At 40.8% G+C, this 18,065-nt stretch overlaps 1 protein-coding gene across 1 annotated transcript in view; it reads left to right on the top strand.

Moving 5' to 3' along the window:
* Positions 1-17,462, top strand: part of LOC139728155 (uncharacterized) — a 43,427-nt gene extending 25,965 nt beyond the window's left edge. Inside the window, exons 20-32 of the mRNA XM_071639121.1 lie at positions 72-1,361; positions 1,781-2,002; positions 2,295-3,062; positions 3,598-3,771; positions 4,313-4,423; positions 6,498-6,675; positions 8,550-8,701; positions 9,450-9,659; positions 10,841-11,033; positions 12,819-12,919; positions 15,204-15,443; positions 16,011-16,176; positions 17,209-17,462. Of these exons, the coding sequence (XP_071495222.1) occupies positions 72-1,361; positions 1,781-2,002; positions 2,295-3,062; positions 3,598-3,771; positions 4,313-4,423; positions 6,498-6,675; positions 8,550-8,701; positions 9,450-9,659; positions 10,841-11,033; positions 12,819-12,919; positions 15,204-15,443; positions 16,011-16,176; positions 17,209-17,462 (4,059 nt within the window). The remainder of the gene's footprint in view (positions 1-71; positions 1,362-1,780; positions 2,003-2,294; positions 3,063-3,597; positions 3,772-4,312; positions 4,424-6,497; positions 6,676-8,549; positions 8,702-9,449; positions 9,660-10,840; positions 11,034-12,818; positions 12,920-15,203; positions 15,444-16,010; positions 16,177-17,208) is intronic.
* Positions 17,463-18,065: the final 603 nt, after the last annotated feature.

The raw sequence follows: 18,065 nt of genomic DNA, 5'->3' as shown, positions 1-18,065 counted from the left end.
ATGGTAAACCACTTCAGTATGAGCATTCTCATACTGTGTATAAGGTCAAACCTCTTCGCTCCACAGATCAGTATCACCATGATCATCACTTTGGAAGTGATGAGCATCATCATGGAAATCTTCTAGGAGGGTATCACCATGGAGATTATCACCATGGAGACCACCACAGTGGAAGTGATGAACATCATGGAAGTCTTCTTGGAGGTTATCACCATGGATACCATCATAGTGGAAGTGATGAACATCATCATAGTCACCCACTGCCCCTTGGAGATCATCTCCATGGTTACCATCACAGTGGAAGTGATGAACATCATCATGGTCACCCATTGCCCCTTGGAGATCATCACCATGGTTACCACCACAGTGGGAGTGATGAACATCATCATTATCCACATCCAATCTATAATGTGACAAAGATGGAGGATCACACACATAACCACACAGACTACCACCATGTTGATGAGAATGGTAAACCTCTGCAATATGAGCATTCTCATACTGTGTACAAGGTTGACCGTATTCCCTCTGCAGATTATTCCAATCAGCATCATTATGCCCATCATGATGGAAGCGACGAACATCATCACAGCAGTCTTCTGGGAGATCATCATCATGGATACCACCACAGCGGAAGTGATGAGCATCACTACTATGATGCCATGCATCACTCCCTGGTAGTTAATGACAATCCACACAATCACACTTTGCGCTACCATATTGGAGGCCAAGTCAAGGAGGTAACCTATGAGCACAACCATCCTGTGCCCCGCCCCTATGCGGTGCCTTTGCAGAATCATCCTCATTTTATCAGGGATCTTCCAGCCAGTGTCGACACAGAATCTGTGAAAAAGGAAGTCCACACTAGATACTCTTCAGCGTTTTCCTCTATGATGGACCGAGTCTATGACTACATTGATACTTGGTTTGGCCAGTCACATGAGCCAACGCCTACTAGTGATCCTGTGAATGCCACACCCACAGAGCACATGACCTCTGTTTCAGATGCTGATAACATGACATTAACTGAAACCCAGAAACCAGCCAGCTCTGCCCCTCAGGATGCCAGGATGAAGCAGATCTTGCAAATCATTGACCGTCGCTTCGGCTTCCACGTGCCCCACAACCATTCGGTCTTCCATCATGGTGACAGTCATCTCCATGACTACCATCACCATGGCAGCCATGAACACACCCATCTTCACCGTCATGGGGCATACAATGGAACTGGTGATGCTCACTTTAGACATCATTATCACCACCATCAGCACAGCTCCTTCAGTGAATACTTTGACCAAGCCTTTAGCAATATGGACCTGGACCAGTTTGTCAAGATTGTTACCAGGAACTTCTTCCTAAATGTGAGTCTTCAGTCTATTGCGGTTGTTTGTACATTTAATCATTATGTTAGCATATATGCAATTTATGCTTTTATATGTGGTAAGCATCAAATGTAACATTTATATTGATTTGATGACCAGTGAAAGAGGTTGCTTTATCTTGATGTCTGATCTCTTGTGCTGATAGATTTATCATCCTGTCAAAGGCATGTATTAAGATAACACCAGCTAAACTGGAAGTGCTGGTTTTTGTAACCATTTTCATTTGAAATCTGCCCTTTTTATTTTCAAATGACAAAATCTCTCCTGGTAGTAGACAACGATATGGCAGGAAAATTATTGAATGCTCCTCCTGTCACAAATTGAAGATATTTGTCTTAAAGGAAATGTTCATGGAGTACAAACCAGGACACAGGTTTTAATATGATTTTTTTTTTCAGATTACGGCCAAGGCTGCAGACAATATGACCGATGACCGCACCATAATGGTCAAGTTGAATGCTGACCTCCAGAGCCCTCGACACAAGGGTGTGGAACTGCAGATCTTCCCAGCAGTGCAGCTGGAGCAGAGTGAAAAGGATGAGGCAACTCCTCTACCACTTAGCAACCATCACCATGGCAACTACCACCATCACCATCACCATTATGATGATGAAAGACAGGTATTGGAGTATTCTTCGTGTCAGTAAGCAGTTCTTACTGCCATTTTCGTACTACTTTGATGTAGTGTAACTAAGTGCCAAATTTCTTCATGGTTTAAGAATATATCATATGGGCGGTCCTGGAATAGTAAGTGTGGGTATAATGTGAAGTACACTAAAGATCTAATAAACAGACTGTCAGATAACTTCTTATGCAGATACATGTTTCTATGTTGTTTGACTGCTTTGCTTCTATATTAATTTTGTTTCTGTGGTGTTTTATTCAGAACTTTCCTGTGTTGCTTATTTTCAGGTGTTCTGCATGCAGTTTGCAGCTGACTTACCTCCACCCTTTAAGTCGGATGAACCTGCAACTGTTCCCACGCCTCTCAATCATTATCATTACCATGACTACAGTGATGAACATTACCATGCTAATGTACCTGGTATCCATCACCATAGTGATGAACATCATTTCCATGGCAACCATGATCTGAACAATGGCAGTACTCCACAAGGTCTTCATTACCATCACCATTCTCACAGTGATGAGCATTACCATGGCGACCCGGTTGGTCTGCATTATCACAGCGATGAACATCATTTCCATGGCAACCATGATCTTCACAACCACAGTGCTCCACAAGGTCTTCATTACCACCACCATTCTCATAGTGATGAGCATTACCATGGCGACCCAGTTGGTCTGCATTATCACAGTGATGAACATCATTTCCATGGCAACCATGATCTTCACAACCACAGTGCTCCACAAGGTCTTCATTACCACCACCATTCTCATAGTGATGAGCATTACCATGGCGACCCGGTTGGTCTTCACTATCATAGTGATGAGTATCATCATGGTCACACTTTGGGCTTACATCATCCTATTCCATCCTCCAACGCCTCAGCCCGTTCCCTTCCAGTCGTTGCTCATGACAACCATCATCATCTTCATCTGGATGAGATGGGAATGCATGGTCGTGGGAGTCAGCTGGCGATTGGTCCTCAGGTGGGATTCTCCCTGAATGTTGGATGGGGCAGAACTTGTTTCTCTGACAAGGCCATCACAGTCAAGGTGAGATGGCATCAATACTCTGTATCATCAAATCAAAGTATATTTCTTGTATTGATTAAATGAGAAAGATAGTATATCATAGCAATGATTGATATTGTTTTGCTATACAGAATAGATCAGGGTTTGTTTATATCATTTTAGCCCTATTTTGGGGGAGTGTAAATAAAATACTGTCATCTCTTCATTTTGTGTGCGTGAATTAGGCAGATTTCAATGGGAACGTAATTTCACAGAATCCTCTAAGCTGAGTAATTCTGATGAATTCCAAGTATAAAGAACATAATGAACAAAGAGCACATTTTGACTGCTTTTGCTTATGCTGTTCTCCATATGAGTTGAGGAAAGAAAAAGGAATACTAGAGATATTTTTTTAAGAATGGTAATCTGAGAATTGCAATGAAATTGGAGCCTGACGGGAGATATACAACAGAAACAAAAGCAAACCAAAAAGAAGGAGTGGTAAAAAAAAATGCAGCAAATAGAAACAAAGAAGAAATGTGAAGAAAAACGTGTCTCTGTTCCTATTACTTGGCAGGGTAAATTTGAGCGAAGCAATGCGCAGAGAGAGGACCTGGTCCAGGACTCACCCATGGTGACCCAGTGTAAGAAAGACAAAGTCCTCGGCAACCGCTTCTCACCTGCCTGCAAGGAGGTCATGAAGACACGGGACCAACTTCAAGCTATGCACCTCCAGCTTAGCCACCGACATGTTAGTCAAAATGATTTTAGTGTCGCTCTATTATCTAGTGTACTTTATAGAAAGTAAGAAATCATACATACAAAACAGTGTGTTTTGAAAAGAACTTTGCAAAAATAGCTGTTAAAAGCTACTTGTCCAGTAGGGGCAAGCCAATGGAGTAAAATGGGGTCAAAACAGGCCTGAGGTTTTGATTCTAGCAGAATCTTTGTCAGAGCCAAACTGACCTTCATTTTGCCTCTGACAAAGATTCTGCTTGGTCCAAAAGCTCAGGCCCCCTTTGACTCCATTAAGAAAAGATAAAAAAGGTTAGCATCTTCAAACCTATTGAGGACAGACTGATTTTGCTACGACACACATTTTCCGTAGACACCTGCCCGAGTATACTCAGGACTCGTCTTCACCAGGTTTATTAGGGGAATAAAACCCAAAATACATGATTGTACATGGACATATGGCCTGCCTGCAACTATGGGGGTAGAAAGTCTATTCTATTGAGAGAACATTTGTAGATGAATTTGTTACGAACATCTTTTTGTTTTCTTTCCCACAGCTGCCCTACTCTCTGCAGCAAGCGATCTCTGGAGGCCTAGAAAACATCAAACACCTGCTATGGGGCAAGGCTGAGGCTGAGAGATTTAATGATGGCCACTCTCATGGAGAGGTACGTAGGTGGTGGTGTTGACTCTAATTACTGAGGAGCAATTTAGATATACCTCCAGGAGTAAACTTACATTGGATTTTTTTCTTCCACTTAATTTCAATGATGTTGACTTTACAAAACTTACTTTCTGCAGTTTTTCCTTCAGTTGTTTTACTGTGTTTACTGTATAGCTTTTTATATTACCAGGAAAAACATTGCAAATATATCAATATGTCAAGAGATAATGTTCACCTGCCAGACTTGACAATACAGTACCATTAATGTACTGACATAACCGTGCCGGATTTACGGGGGGTGGGGGGGGGGTTTCGGGGGTTTAAACCCCCTCCTTAGGCTGCCAAGTTAAAAAAAAAGAAAAAAAGAATGCACAAACAAACAACAAATAATTAATCAATTATTTTAAGACCAAAATAAACATGAAGGCACTTTTCTTGACTAAAAATTGTCAATTTCATAACTGAAAATGCAAAATTCTCACCCCTGAATGGGGCAAAAATTATAATACACTAACAATATACATTATATCTATACACTAATATTTACTTATGAGTAAATTTAGTGTATATCAAGATGGTAGCCTGGCGTCCTCGACTGTGCCCCGTGGAGCATAACTTTAGTAAACCCTACATGTTTCCTTTTCTTCTACGCTTTCTAGTAATATAAGAATAATTTTTATTGCTCGAACAATGCGATTATGTTTTAGCTTTTAATGAATACATTTCAGACGAATGGCAAGGTGAAAGTGGCTCGCTCGCTCTGTCCGTACTTATAGTAAAATGAATAGTTTGCATAAGTTATGATCATAGTCCTTCACAGTGATTTTTTTTCTACTATGTTTAATTCCCTAGAAATTTGATTTTAATGCTCTACAATGTATAAACACAACTTTTATACTCTGTTTTTACAAAAAGTCCCTACCGTGGAAAGGGGTATTCCCCTCCCACACCCTCCCGCGCTCAGTCGCTTCGCTCCCTCGCCGAGGATCTCACACCGTCACGTAAAATAATGTACCCCCGTATCTCATAACCATAGTCCTTGGCAATGATTCTTTCCACTGTTTAATTCCCTATAAATTTGCTTTTAAATGCTCTATAAACACGACTTTTGTACTCAGATTTTACAAAAAGTCCCTACCGTGGGAGGGGGTATCCCCCCTCTCACATGAATGTGCTCCCCGTCAAGATTTTGCCCCCCCCAAAAAAAAAACAAAAACAAAACAAAACAAAAAAAACAAAACAAAACAAAACAAAACAAAACAAAACAAAACAAAACAAAACAAAACAAAACAAAACAACAGCAACAAAAACAGAAGTGGTCCGGTGTGCAGCCCCCCCCCCCCCCCCCCCCCCAATTATTTGGGCAAAAAAGAGAGAAAAAATAGAGTGTGCAAGTATGCTTAAAATCGCAAGCTGGCAACCCTAAAAATGAAAAATCTCCCTACTGTGGGAGTGGGAATACCCCCCTCCCACACCCACCCCCCCCACCCCCCCCCCCCCCCCCCCCCCCCCCCCATTGCTCGCTTCACTCGCTCTCATGCTTGGTCGCTACGCTCCCTCGTAGTACCCAGCTCAGCCCCTGAAAACCCCTCCTTGGAAAAAAGCTAGATCCGCCCCTGCATAAATAATTTGGTAATTAATGATTATTTTTAAGTACTTTTAGGCACCCATGTGTGGACTAGACCAAAGTTTTGTTGCTGTTGCTTCAATTTCTGTGTAGTGTATGAAATCAAAAATACAGGACAACTTTCATGACTGGTAGTAGTAGGTAACTGCTTATCTCTTTAAACAACATATGTTCATAACCAAGGCTAAATGACATTGCAAACTGCTATTCAGCACACCTGATTGGTGCGTTATGCATCTTTTATCATTAAGTATATAAAACACAAACCATAAAAAATAATAGCATAACGATATGAATTTTCTTTCCTTTAAGTGTACTTTGCTAATTCTGGTGATTGCACAAGAAGTGAATGTACAGCTGTAAATGGTGAAGTTCAAAAATATGCCAAATTCATATTTGTTCTTGAATATACAGTATATCATGCCTGTAATTCTGTTTTCTAACATTGCAGATATTGCTCTCTGCTAGTTTGAGTGACTCTCACAACAGCGCCAACATCACGCTGTCTGGGTCACATGACCTGATGCGAGTCAACGACATCAAACTACCGCTCATGGTTGCACCATACAATGTCAGGAAACCCTATGTGGAGGGATTTATGGATGACCTTCTGAAGCAGCCGTTCATGCGTAAGAATTTATCCCATTGTGTTTGAAATTATTGATTCATTTGAATATGTGACCCTGCATCACAAAACCAACAAAAAGTCGCCAAACATGAATTTCTAGTTAAGGGCAGATTCTGAAAGAGCAGACTGTAAGCTTTACAATGATGTATAGCTCAATTGAAATGGACTCTCCTTACCTATCTAAATAGTGGAAAGAAAGCACCCACTCTGGAAAAGTGCGAACCGAGAAAAGAGGCTCTCAAGTACACGGTCTATCTGTCTATTCAAGCACTTAATCTTTACCAAATCGTGCTAGCTGTGCGATGAATTTGACAAAAAACAGGACGTAAACCACTGGAGCAACAACAATGAGGGGATTATCAGATTAAGTTGAAATTGAGCATGCTCTATCAAAACATTCTTTCTGTGATTAATGTAAACTTTCAAAGCAGTAGCCTTATCCCTTCAAAAGTTATCAGACTCGAAAGTGAAGAGTGTGCAAAGGATTATCAAGAAATGAAAAGGGGCCTCTAAGACATACCTGATCTCACTACTTTACAAAAAAGGGTTGTAGAAAACTGCTGAAAATGCACTTTTCTATTCATTTTATGATCCCAAACTTTAAGAATAATGTAGAAAAACGGTAGCTCTTTCAGAAAATTGGAAAAACTTAATATTGACTTGGTTGACCCTTTTCACCTTTTTTGAGTCCTCACGTAGAATCAAGGGGTACGACTTTTTGTCCGTTTTGTGGTGCACGATCACATATGCTGTTACTCTATTGTCACTCCTACCTAATGACTGCTTTCTTTCGTCTTATCCCCTGTTGAATAATGTCATCATTGGGACTTGATGACTTCTGCTCTTGTACGTCAACACTTTTATCAAATGTGAGATACCACGTTCAACTCCATGGTGAACTGATCAATTGTTAAATCTTTGGTAATCTCCTAGTCTGGCAGGGTAGCAAGAAGTCAACTTGGTGTGATCCATAGGCCTCGACCAATCATCAGAAGCGGATCTAGAGGGGGGGTTGGGGGGGTTGCAACCCCCCCCCCCAAAAAAAAAACAAAACAAAACAAAAAAAACAAAAAACAAAAAAAAAAATCCGGGGACCATTTAAAAAAAAATCTTATCTTTTTTTTAAACTTGTAATTTTATTTTTTTCTATTTATGTATTGCACATGGCAATGACCTCTATACCAAAAATAGTGGTGTTTTAGATGCAAGAAAATGCCATTTTCACACACAGATTTTCAAAATTCTCCCTACTGTGGGAGGGGGGAAACCTCCCTCCCACACCCTCCCTCCCTTTATAAAAAGCTAGATCCGCCCCTGATCATCATCCAAGTATCAACCAGTTGTACTTAAGTGCGTGTTTGACCACTTTACTGGGATTTCCCTGTACTCTTTATGAGAAGTGTGAAGTGGTTATCTCGCAACACGATATAAATGTTATAAAGTGGAATGGGAAAAAGTACTTGTTTCCCTTGTGTTTTAACTTACTTTAGGTGGTCACTAAGGTAGTGCTTAAATGCTACCAAGCGAGATACCACGAGACTGATGACTGTAAGTCCCCTCCAAAGGACTAGGCAATGGGGATAACATGCCTTGCCCAGGGGAACAACCTGTGGTACCAGGGGACTTGAACCAAGGATCTCAAGTTTGAGAGTCTGTCATCTTATCCACTGAGCCATAGCAGCTGCTCAGAAAGAAAAGGGATTACATGTACAAAGAGAGAAAATGTGATTGCAACTTCAAACAAAGATTCTATTTGTGTGACAAGTTGGACAGATTGAGTGCATAGACTAAGTCATTTAAGACTTCAAAGAGCTAATCGAAGTCATTACATTTTGTGCAGAAAGAATCTTTTTCTTATCTTTCTATCCCCGACAGCAAAGTGTCACCTGCTGTCAGATGGTAACATCACCACCTTTGATCATGTGACTTTCCCCTACACTTTGTCCGAGTGTGAACATGTGGTGGCCAGGGATTGTTCCAGCTTGCAACGCTTCACACTGCTAGCCAGGGGAGTGGCTGAGAAGAAGGTAATGCACCCCCACTACGGGGTCCGAGGGAACGCATTCGTGTTCCGTAAAACTCCGTTAAAAGGGGTACCATACTTATCATGCGACAAAATACGACCTGAGAATCCTGAGAAAAAAGGGTTTATTTGGCTTTTCTCTTGATGATTTCTTTTAAAAGGAGGGTGTTTTTTTCTCTCTTTCTCATTGGACTCCTGAGAAATTTAGAAAGGGTGTTACAAAAATATGTTGGAGATCATAAAAGAAGTTATCAAATTGAGGGATGAAATTCTTGAAATTGCTGCTGGTTTTGAAAGCTCATTCCATGTTCACGATTGTTTCATTTTATTAACTTTCAAAGGTATTGCTCAGACACCCTACCTGAGATGTTGAAGTGGGGGGGGGGGGGGGGGTCTGTCTTTCGAGAGATAAGGGGTTTGAATGAGGGCTCACCTGAGATGGGAGGGGCTAGAAGTGCATTGAGCAGTGTTTCCAATTTAGGGGGGTCTTCAAGGCTGGGAAAGCCTACACAAATTATTGTCCAGGGGGTAATTGCCCTAGACCCTATATGGCATATATTTTGCAAGGTCTTTATTTTCATGAATTTTACGAGTCAGGTGCTATTCGAGAATTTAACAAATCAATGCACACGAATACCTCTGATCCCGACATGAATGTGATGTGCTTGCGTACAATAGGATTTGTGTCTGCAATGGGATTATAAACCTTTATATTCTTATACCATTTTCTTAAAATATGGTTTATGTTTCAGGCAATTACTCTGTTTGCTGGTGCCAACAAAGTGGAACTGACCCCACACGAGTCCTCTGATATCATCAGCATCGTGCTGAATGAAGACCCAGTAGAGGTACCCAGGTACTCCAAGGTGGTTCTCTATGATGACGGCACCAGCTCCACAGAGTCCCTTATTCAGGGCCAGGATCTGAGACTCAAGGCACTGGGACCAAACCTAATTGACGTGGTATGCTACGTGTGAAGCATTGGTTGTGACTGTGTAGCTATAATACTCATGGTTACTAATTAAGGTTCATAATTACCTCCGCCAAGGGAGGAGGTTATGTTTTTGTTACCGTTGGTTTGTTTGTTAGTTAGTTAGTTAGTTACCCGAGTTTGTCCGTGTGCAAAATAACTCAAAAAGTAGTATTAAACAGACTTGGATGAAATTTACAGGAAAGGTTTAGAATGATACAAGTAACAGATGATTAAATATTGGTAGTGATCTGAGAATTTTGGGGAATTTATGCAGGATTTTTGATATTTTGGCAGGTGGGGTCAATGAACTTGGGAGTTCAGGCTGCGCGTATTTGAGGTTTGCATGTGCGCACTAAAGTGCGTGCTCTAGTTTCTGCAAGGGCGAGGCGCGCCGTGCAGCTGAGGGTTTATAACGTAACAAAGGCTTCTATATTGGGAAATTGGGCGACTTTTAGCACACAATGCTATAAGTATGTATGGGTGGAAATCACTATCTCTATGGAAGAACACGATCAGTGGTGGAAATGAGCTGCATGCTTTGCGGAGGTTTGCGCTCTCAGAGTGCTTCTCTAGTTCCTACATGTAGTTGTGATTATCAGGACAGTAATGGCAGAACTTGCTGATAATTCACATCCTCTGAGTCAATTACCTCATATTTATCTACTTACTAAGTTTCTATACATAGATATGAACAAACATTAGATATGTGCTATGTTCACTTGTGTGTGCATGCATGTGTGTGTGTGTGTGTGTGTGTGTGTGTCCCCACCCCACTCTGAAGTTCCGTAGAGACCACTTGTGTTTCCTGAATCTCCGGTATCAATATAAGGGTGTATTTTTGCGTGAGTAAACCAGCTCAAGATTTCAAGAAAGGGAGTGAAATTACATTTAACTTCTTACCTAGAGATTTGTATTAATTTTCTTTCTTCTTTCTCTTCATATTCCTGAGAAATTTAAAAAGGAAATTTTAAATCATGTGGGAAATCATAGAAAAATTGATTAAATCCTGGGATGGAATTCCTGTTAGTTTTAAAAAGTCACTCCTCTTACAGGATTATTTTATTTAAAAAGTAAAAACACAAGCTCATGTTTTGCAACTTTATCAGGGTATCGTGGTGATGAACAGGTCATTATCCTTGTTTATGTTCCTTCTCTACCATTTCTTGACAGACAAAGAGATACCTGGAATACCAGAAGGAGATGGAGCAGGCTACGGAGGAAGTGACCACACCCGTGACCACACCCGTAACCACGCCCAGGAGAGAAGGAAAAGCTCTCAGTCTTCATGAGATCTTGACAGGACATGCTGAGCACGTCCATCACCATGACAACCATAAAGGTCATCACCATGACCACCATGAAGGTCATCACCATAGTCACAGTCACCGCCAAAAGGTAGTAAGCCCACCATTCACATTATCAACAACTCATGTCGTTTACTTTCTCTTGAATGCACAGAAACATTGTTTTGGCGCTGTGCCAATTTCTCATTATTTGTCTTTCGTGTTAACTCGTCTGTTTATGTTATGACACCAAATTGATAAAAGCAACAATGTAATGGTGATAATTATGTTGATTACATAGGATAATGATGACAATAACAATGTTTATAGTGATAGTTATCATCATCATAACACGAACTATGATGGTAATATTGTGCAGCCATTAAAGTCTCCCCCCCCCATTTTTGTTTTGTTTTTGTAAAGATCCAGCAAAATTAATTGACATACTGTGTAAGACAGATATTACCATATAAGCCATATATTCTTTGAAGTTTGGAAGTCTGATGCTATTTGTGAATTTTACAACACACAGCACCATCAACTCTGATGTCAACATGAATGTGACGTGCACATGTACATTTTTCTTTTCATTACTGTAATCCAAGATTGCAAATTCAACCACTGGCAACATTGTCAGGAAGTCCAGATTCGCCAAAAATTAGACTCTGTACATACAGTGTATATGGTGTATACAGTGATAAATGTGTGGCATATATGACTCATCACAAAATCATTCTCACATACTGTATGTTATTTTTGTGAGGGTTTAATTTTCGCGAATTTGGTGAATCACTGTTGGACCGTGAGTTTAACAACACGCGAAAATGTCGCCATAGGCTGGGCTAATAGTGCATTTCGTTGTCAATTCCCCGAAAACAACATCTCATGAAAGTGTCCATGACCTCCTCATTCGTGAAAATATCTGTACGCAAAAATAAGAGCTTATACAGTAGTCTCCTTCATTAAGGCCGAGATCTGACAGCAAAGCACGGTGATTTGTCATAAACAAAATTGGAAATTTGATATTTGTCTTAATAGAAATGAGATGTTTGAAATCTCAGCTCTCTCTTTTCTCGCAAGTCTAAGCAGTTAAATTTCCTGAAAATTAACCTTTGTGGGTTTTCACGGAGCATGTTGTGATGACAGTTTGAATTGACTTATTGCATATAGCCCTTTCTGTGCTTTGAGTGCCAATTGGCACAGTGTAGTGTACACACAGTCCAAAATCTCTGGCAGTGAAAGGATCAATGCCTAATCCCTTGCATGCTTGAGTCTATCTAAACTTCAAAACAGACTCATGAGACTGTGATTAGTTTGGGCCAGCTTTCCTCTCATTGTTTGAGATAGTTTAGAGATAAAGTGGGGTAAATTACGGTAAAACCTGTCTTAGTGACCCCCATCTATAGAGGCTACCTGCTGTATAGTATAGGGGAAGTGTGGGAGAGTTGAGCCACTGGGAGAGTTGATCCAGGCCACCTCACATCTTCATAGTGACTGACAGCAGTCAGCTGCTGCCATTTCTTGTTCATGCCTATGATTAACTATATACCAGTGTATGAGGCAGCGACGTTGGACAAAGCATGACAAAATAGTCAAAGAAAAACCATTTTTGGTCACCAAAAGTGAATGTCCACTTGTCAGATATGTGGTTTTCTCTCACACCTATGGTGGAGGATAAGTGAGAATCAGTTGGAGTAGCAGATAGTCTGTATATCATTTGTTTCTTTCAGCAAATTTCAACATGTTTGGTGTGGTCACTTTCGTAGGTTTTGAGGGTTAGTTTAAATGGCGACTGTGGGGAGAGTTGTGCCAACGTGTCGAGGGAGAGTTGTGCCATGGCTAAACCCTGTATTCCAATGGCTCAGCCCTCAAGTGGCTCAACCCTCCCTTCAAGTGGCTCATTGAGTGTCATTTTTTGGTCAAAGAAACGGGTCTGCAATTGGATGAGAAGAGGAATATTGGAAAGGTATGTGGTGTTCTCGCCAGGGGTGACGCCCTACAGGCGGTTTCTTTTTCCTAACACCAACAGTTGACTTATTACGCAAATCCAATCAGGGTGCATCTAGAAATCCTGATCATGTGATTGTAGGTGGACCCCAACAACACCCACATTATCCATCCGATGACCCGTAAGTCAAACAGACGCGGGGCCCCCTCTGTTACCATTACACCATCCTTCCTTAGATAGGTTTCCATAGTCATTTTCTTTTATAAGCCTGAACTTCTTAATATGATATGTAGGGCCTATAGCATAGTGGCTCAACTCTCCCAACCCCGTGGCTCAACTCTCACCACATCAAGGGAGACTCGAGCCATTTTGCAAAATATTTTTGTTGAAGTGTCACCCCCAAGTTGTTTGTGCTAGGTGTCTTATTGGGCTATCATATTATGCCTGAATAGTTGTAGTATATACCAACGAACGAATAATCCATAGATTGTGTATAGTTATTGAACAATATCACTAAATGTAAAAAGTGGCTCAACTCTCCCACACTTCCCCTACAACCATTAATGACAATTCCCTCTGAGAGAAAAAGCATGTTAAAGGACTTGTCTATAGCAGCCACCTGTCTACATGTACAACAACCCCTTTTTTCATCTCCCTTGGGTGGCTACCATATACAGGTTTGGCTGTATATATCATTGGAAAGATGAGAAAGATGAGCAGAATATGACCAACATCATCATAACAAGGAAAAGTAGAAATTACGCGGTGCGTAAAATATGTCCCCGCCGGAAGTAGCATTTAGTAGCAAAATGTACAATATCGGTAAAAAATCAAGGTCAAAGGTCAAAGAAGTCAAAGGTCAAAATTCTGTGTACAAGTTTTGAAGCCCTCACCTAGTGCCATCACAAAAAGCAAACGGAATCGAAATCGGGTTAGAAATGGCAAAGGAGTAGCATTTTGTAGCCAATGTACAATATAGGTAAAAAATCAAGGTCAAAGGTCAAAGAAGTCAAAGGTCAAAATTCTGTGTACAAGTTTTGAAGCCCTCACCTAGTGCCATCACAAAAAGCAAACGGAATCGAAATCGGGTTAGAAATGGCGAAGGAGTAGCATTTTGTAGCCAATGTACAATATAGGTCAAAAATCAAGGTCAAAGGTCAAAGAAGTCAAAGGTCAAAATTCTGTGTAGAAGTTTTGAAGCCCTCACCTACAGACTGTAGTGCCATCACATAAAGCAAACGGAAATGAAATTGGGTTAGAAATGGCAAAGGAGTAGCGTTTTGTAGCACAATGTACAATGCAGGTCAAAAATCAAGGTCAAAGGTCAAAGAAGTCAAAGGTGAAAATTCTGTGTAGAAGTTTTGAAGCCCTCACCTACAGACTGTAGTGCCATCACATAAAGCAAACGGAAATGAAATTGGGTTAGAAATGGCAAAGGAGTAGTGTTTTGTAGCAAAATCTACAATGCAGGTCAAAAATCAAGGTCAAAGGTCAAAGAAGTCAAAGGTCAAAATTCTGTGTAGAAGTTTTGAAGCCCTCACCTAGTGCCATCACATAAAGCAAACGGAATCGAAATCGGGTTAGAAATGGCGAAGGAGTAGCATTTTGTAGCCAATGTACAATATAGGTCAAAAATCAAGGTCAAAGGTCAAAGAAGTCAAAGGTCAAAATTCTGTGTAGAAGTTTTGAAGCCCTCACCTAGTGCCATCACATAAAGCAAACGGAATCGAAATCGGGTTAGAAATGGCGAAGGAGTAGCATTTTGTAGCCAATGTACAATATAGGTCAAAAATCAAGGTCAAAGGTCAAAGAAGTCAAAGGTCAAAATTCTGTGTAGAAGTTTTGAAGCCCTCACCTAGTGCCATCACATAAAGCAAACGGAATCGAAATCGGGTTAGAAATGGCGAAGGAGTAGCATTTTGAAGCAAAATGTACAATATAGGTCAAAGGTCAAGGTCAAAGGTCACAACTGAAATTCTGTGTAGAAGTTTCAAAGCTCCCATGTAGTGCTATCATATAAAGCAAACAGAATCAAAATTGGCTCATAAATGACAGAGAAGTAGCAAATTGAACATTTTGATCACACACGGACGCACAGACAGACAGACGGACGGACGGACAGACAGACGGACGGACACACGGACACACACACGTACGGAGCCCGTTTCATAGTCCCCTGCTCGAACTCGTTCGGCAGGGACAAAAATCATATTATATTCAGTGACTTGATCATGTTTTTATATGAATGACATGTGATCATCGTGTAAGGTCACATGACCAATTTATGATGATCTTCTCCTAGTTGTCAGGTGAAGACCTGTACTGGGCGGGCCTGACCCGGTATGTGGAGCTAGTCATGAAGGACCAGGAGGCCGAGTTTGAGCGCTTCTACCAGCCCCTCCTGGAAGGCGGGGCCGACCCCGCCCGGCAACTACAACCCATTGAGACGCTGCGCCTGATCCGTGTGGATGGCAGCTACCTGATTGATGCTCCAAATGAAGGCGTCATGGTCTTCTATGATGGGATGGACGTCAGAGTCAAGGTATCATTTTTGTTTTTCTCCCTGCTCTGTTTCTATGGCAACAACGTCCTCAATCAGAGAATTGAAAAACAGACAAATCATACACAAAAGCATACATTGAATATACTGCAAAATATTACTTGCATGTAGTGCATTCCATCATATAAACCTCTGTGGTGGTACTCTTAAACTATTAGCTGTGTATATGATTTTTTTAATCACATTTTTTCAACCTCAAAAACAAAACAACAGATTCATGTGAGAGAATGCCTGTAAGAACCACATACACCGTATCTATGTAGACATGGTCACATTGTAAATGTGACCGAAGCAATCTCTATGTACCATTCCAATGACTTCTGAAACTACCTTTGATACTTTTCTGATATTTCTCATAACTTTAGCCAGTCTAACACTTCAGTTTCATTCACAGTAACTACAGTATTCCCATACAGTTGAATTTGTCCACACTACAACCACGCTTGGTGTGAACTTGTGATAAGACACTCAAGTAGATGTTCTTGATTTGTGTGATCTGTACATTGACATGGAATACCAGTCACCATTAAATCGTTGTTACTTTTTCAGATCTCAAGGAGGTACCAGAACCTTCAGTGTGGTCTATGTGGTAACTTTGATGGAGAATCAACGCCAGAGACAGAGTTTATCGGTCCTGGCGGAGAAGTTTATTCCAGCGGACCACATTTTGCTCGGTCATACCAGCTGACCAATGATGAGTGTACCAGAAGGGCAGGTGAGTAGCCATGGGTCAGGCTCTCTGCTTAGGTTCTGTTTCTTAGTTAACCCTTCACTGGCTTTGCTCTCTTCCCCAAGTGGACACAGATATCTAGAAACCTATTGTGAATGAATAGAGATTACCTAATTCCTCTAATCCTTACTGTGTCACCATTGCCTTCCTGATGGACTGAGGCACATTGCTGTATTTGTGCGACCTTGCTGAACTTTACAAGTTTATAGCTACAATGTAGGTTAAATTTGGATGTACATTATCGAATGCTGCTAAATTAAAGCTTGCCATAATAAAGTAAAAGCTTGGCACAAAAGAGTTAAAGGATGAAGACTTCACTTATCTCAAATCTCTTCACTTTGTGGAAACTAGTATTGATTTCCTAAGTACATGGGCTAACAGGGACTTGTGGCAATTACAAATAAATAGTAAAATTTTTGGATTGCTGGTTCAAGTGGAAACTGAATCCGCCATGCATGAAATCTGTGCTCTATGGTGAATTATCACATCTCCAGAGCACTGAGAGCATTCACCTTACTTGGATAGTCACATTGCTTATTGTAAGATTCTTTATAGTGTGAAAACAGTGAAACAAAAGACATTCTTGGCATAATTCTTCAAGATGAGAATGAATCCGGGATTTTTTTTCTCACTGCTTTAAATTGCCGACTCTTTTGGAATACACATATCTCTCCTCTCATGTGTAGCCAGTTTCTGTGTTCTCATAATGCCATCGGTCAAGAAGCAGGGGCAGATCCAGGGAGGACTGCAACCGGCGCACGCCCCCCCCCCCTGTATTTTTTGTTGAAACAAAAGAAATAAAAAGAAAAAAATGGGGGAGGGGTGCGTGCGCCCCCCTTTAATTTTGTAAACGCGCCCCCTCTTACGGAATTCCTGGATCCGCCCCTGAAGAAGTCTCTCAGGACAGATATGCATACCTGTACTAATGTTATTCTTTGTTTTTAAAGTTTAAGATGAAAATGAATCCACGAGTATTTTGTAACTCTTTGCTGTTCTTTTTTCTTCATGATCCATCAGACAACAGCTGTCTTCCCTTGATGACACAAGTGAAGAAGTCTAGAATCATTGTGGATGACTATGAATACACCTGCCGCTCTGACCTCCAAGTTCCCCAGTGCCCTTCCACCCACCTGGCCTCCAAGACAGAGAAAGTTGTTGTGACGTTTACCTGCCGAGGCACCCTGCTCACTTGCAAAAGGAACTGTGAGGACAAGGAAATGAGGGTTACTGCTAATGTGGACATGCACATGAACTGTGTCCCCACACCGTAGTAACACAGATATCACATTTAGTCGTCAAACAATGCAGTACTGTATAAGTGGATAAACTCCTCCAAGTAGTCTTTTTTGCTCTTGGCAGGGTAAGATGAATTTCACACGTTTTTAATTCTTTAGAATTGAGACATTAACTAGTGGTACGTATGGCAAGCAAAAATATTTGCATGCTTTTATTTTTGTGCTAATTTCTGGTCAGAAGAAATGCACAAAAATTTCCACACCGCAAAAATTTCCACTTTTACAGTAATGTGTTTTATTACTATCATTTTTTTAAAGATGAAACATTAGGTAGAAAGGTAATATGCTTACACCTTCACTTCCCATGTAACAGCTTAGTATATACAGTGTATAAGTTTCATTCAATTGTTTTATTCGTGCAAATACGCATGGAAAATTATTGTCTTCACCATGACCAGAAAATAAGAGTAGTGATGAATGATTGTGGCCATATTTTCTATGTTTGTCTGAACTACTCTGATACTTCTATGGAAGAAGTTTAAGATTTTTAACCCATTGAGGACAAGTTGACTTTGCTATAACACCCATTTCTCATAGACACCTGCCCAAGCATAATTGGGACTTGTCTTCAAGGGGTTA

Source organism: Diadema antillarum, unplaced genomic scaffold (assembly GCF_040938485.1).
Source record: "Diadema antillarum isolate AM-2024a unplaced genomic scaffold, OU_Dant_1.0 seq00000166_RagTag, whole genome shotgun sequence".
NCBI classification, from domain to species: Eukaryota; Metazoa; Echinodermata; class Echinoidea; order Diadematoida; family Diadematidae; genus Diadema; species Diadema antillarum.
Note: the sequence above shows the minus strand (reverse complement) of the source record. Positions and strands in the feature narration are given on the sequence as shown.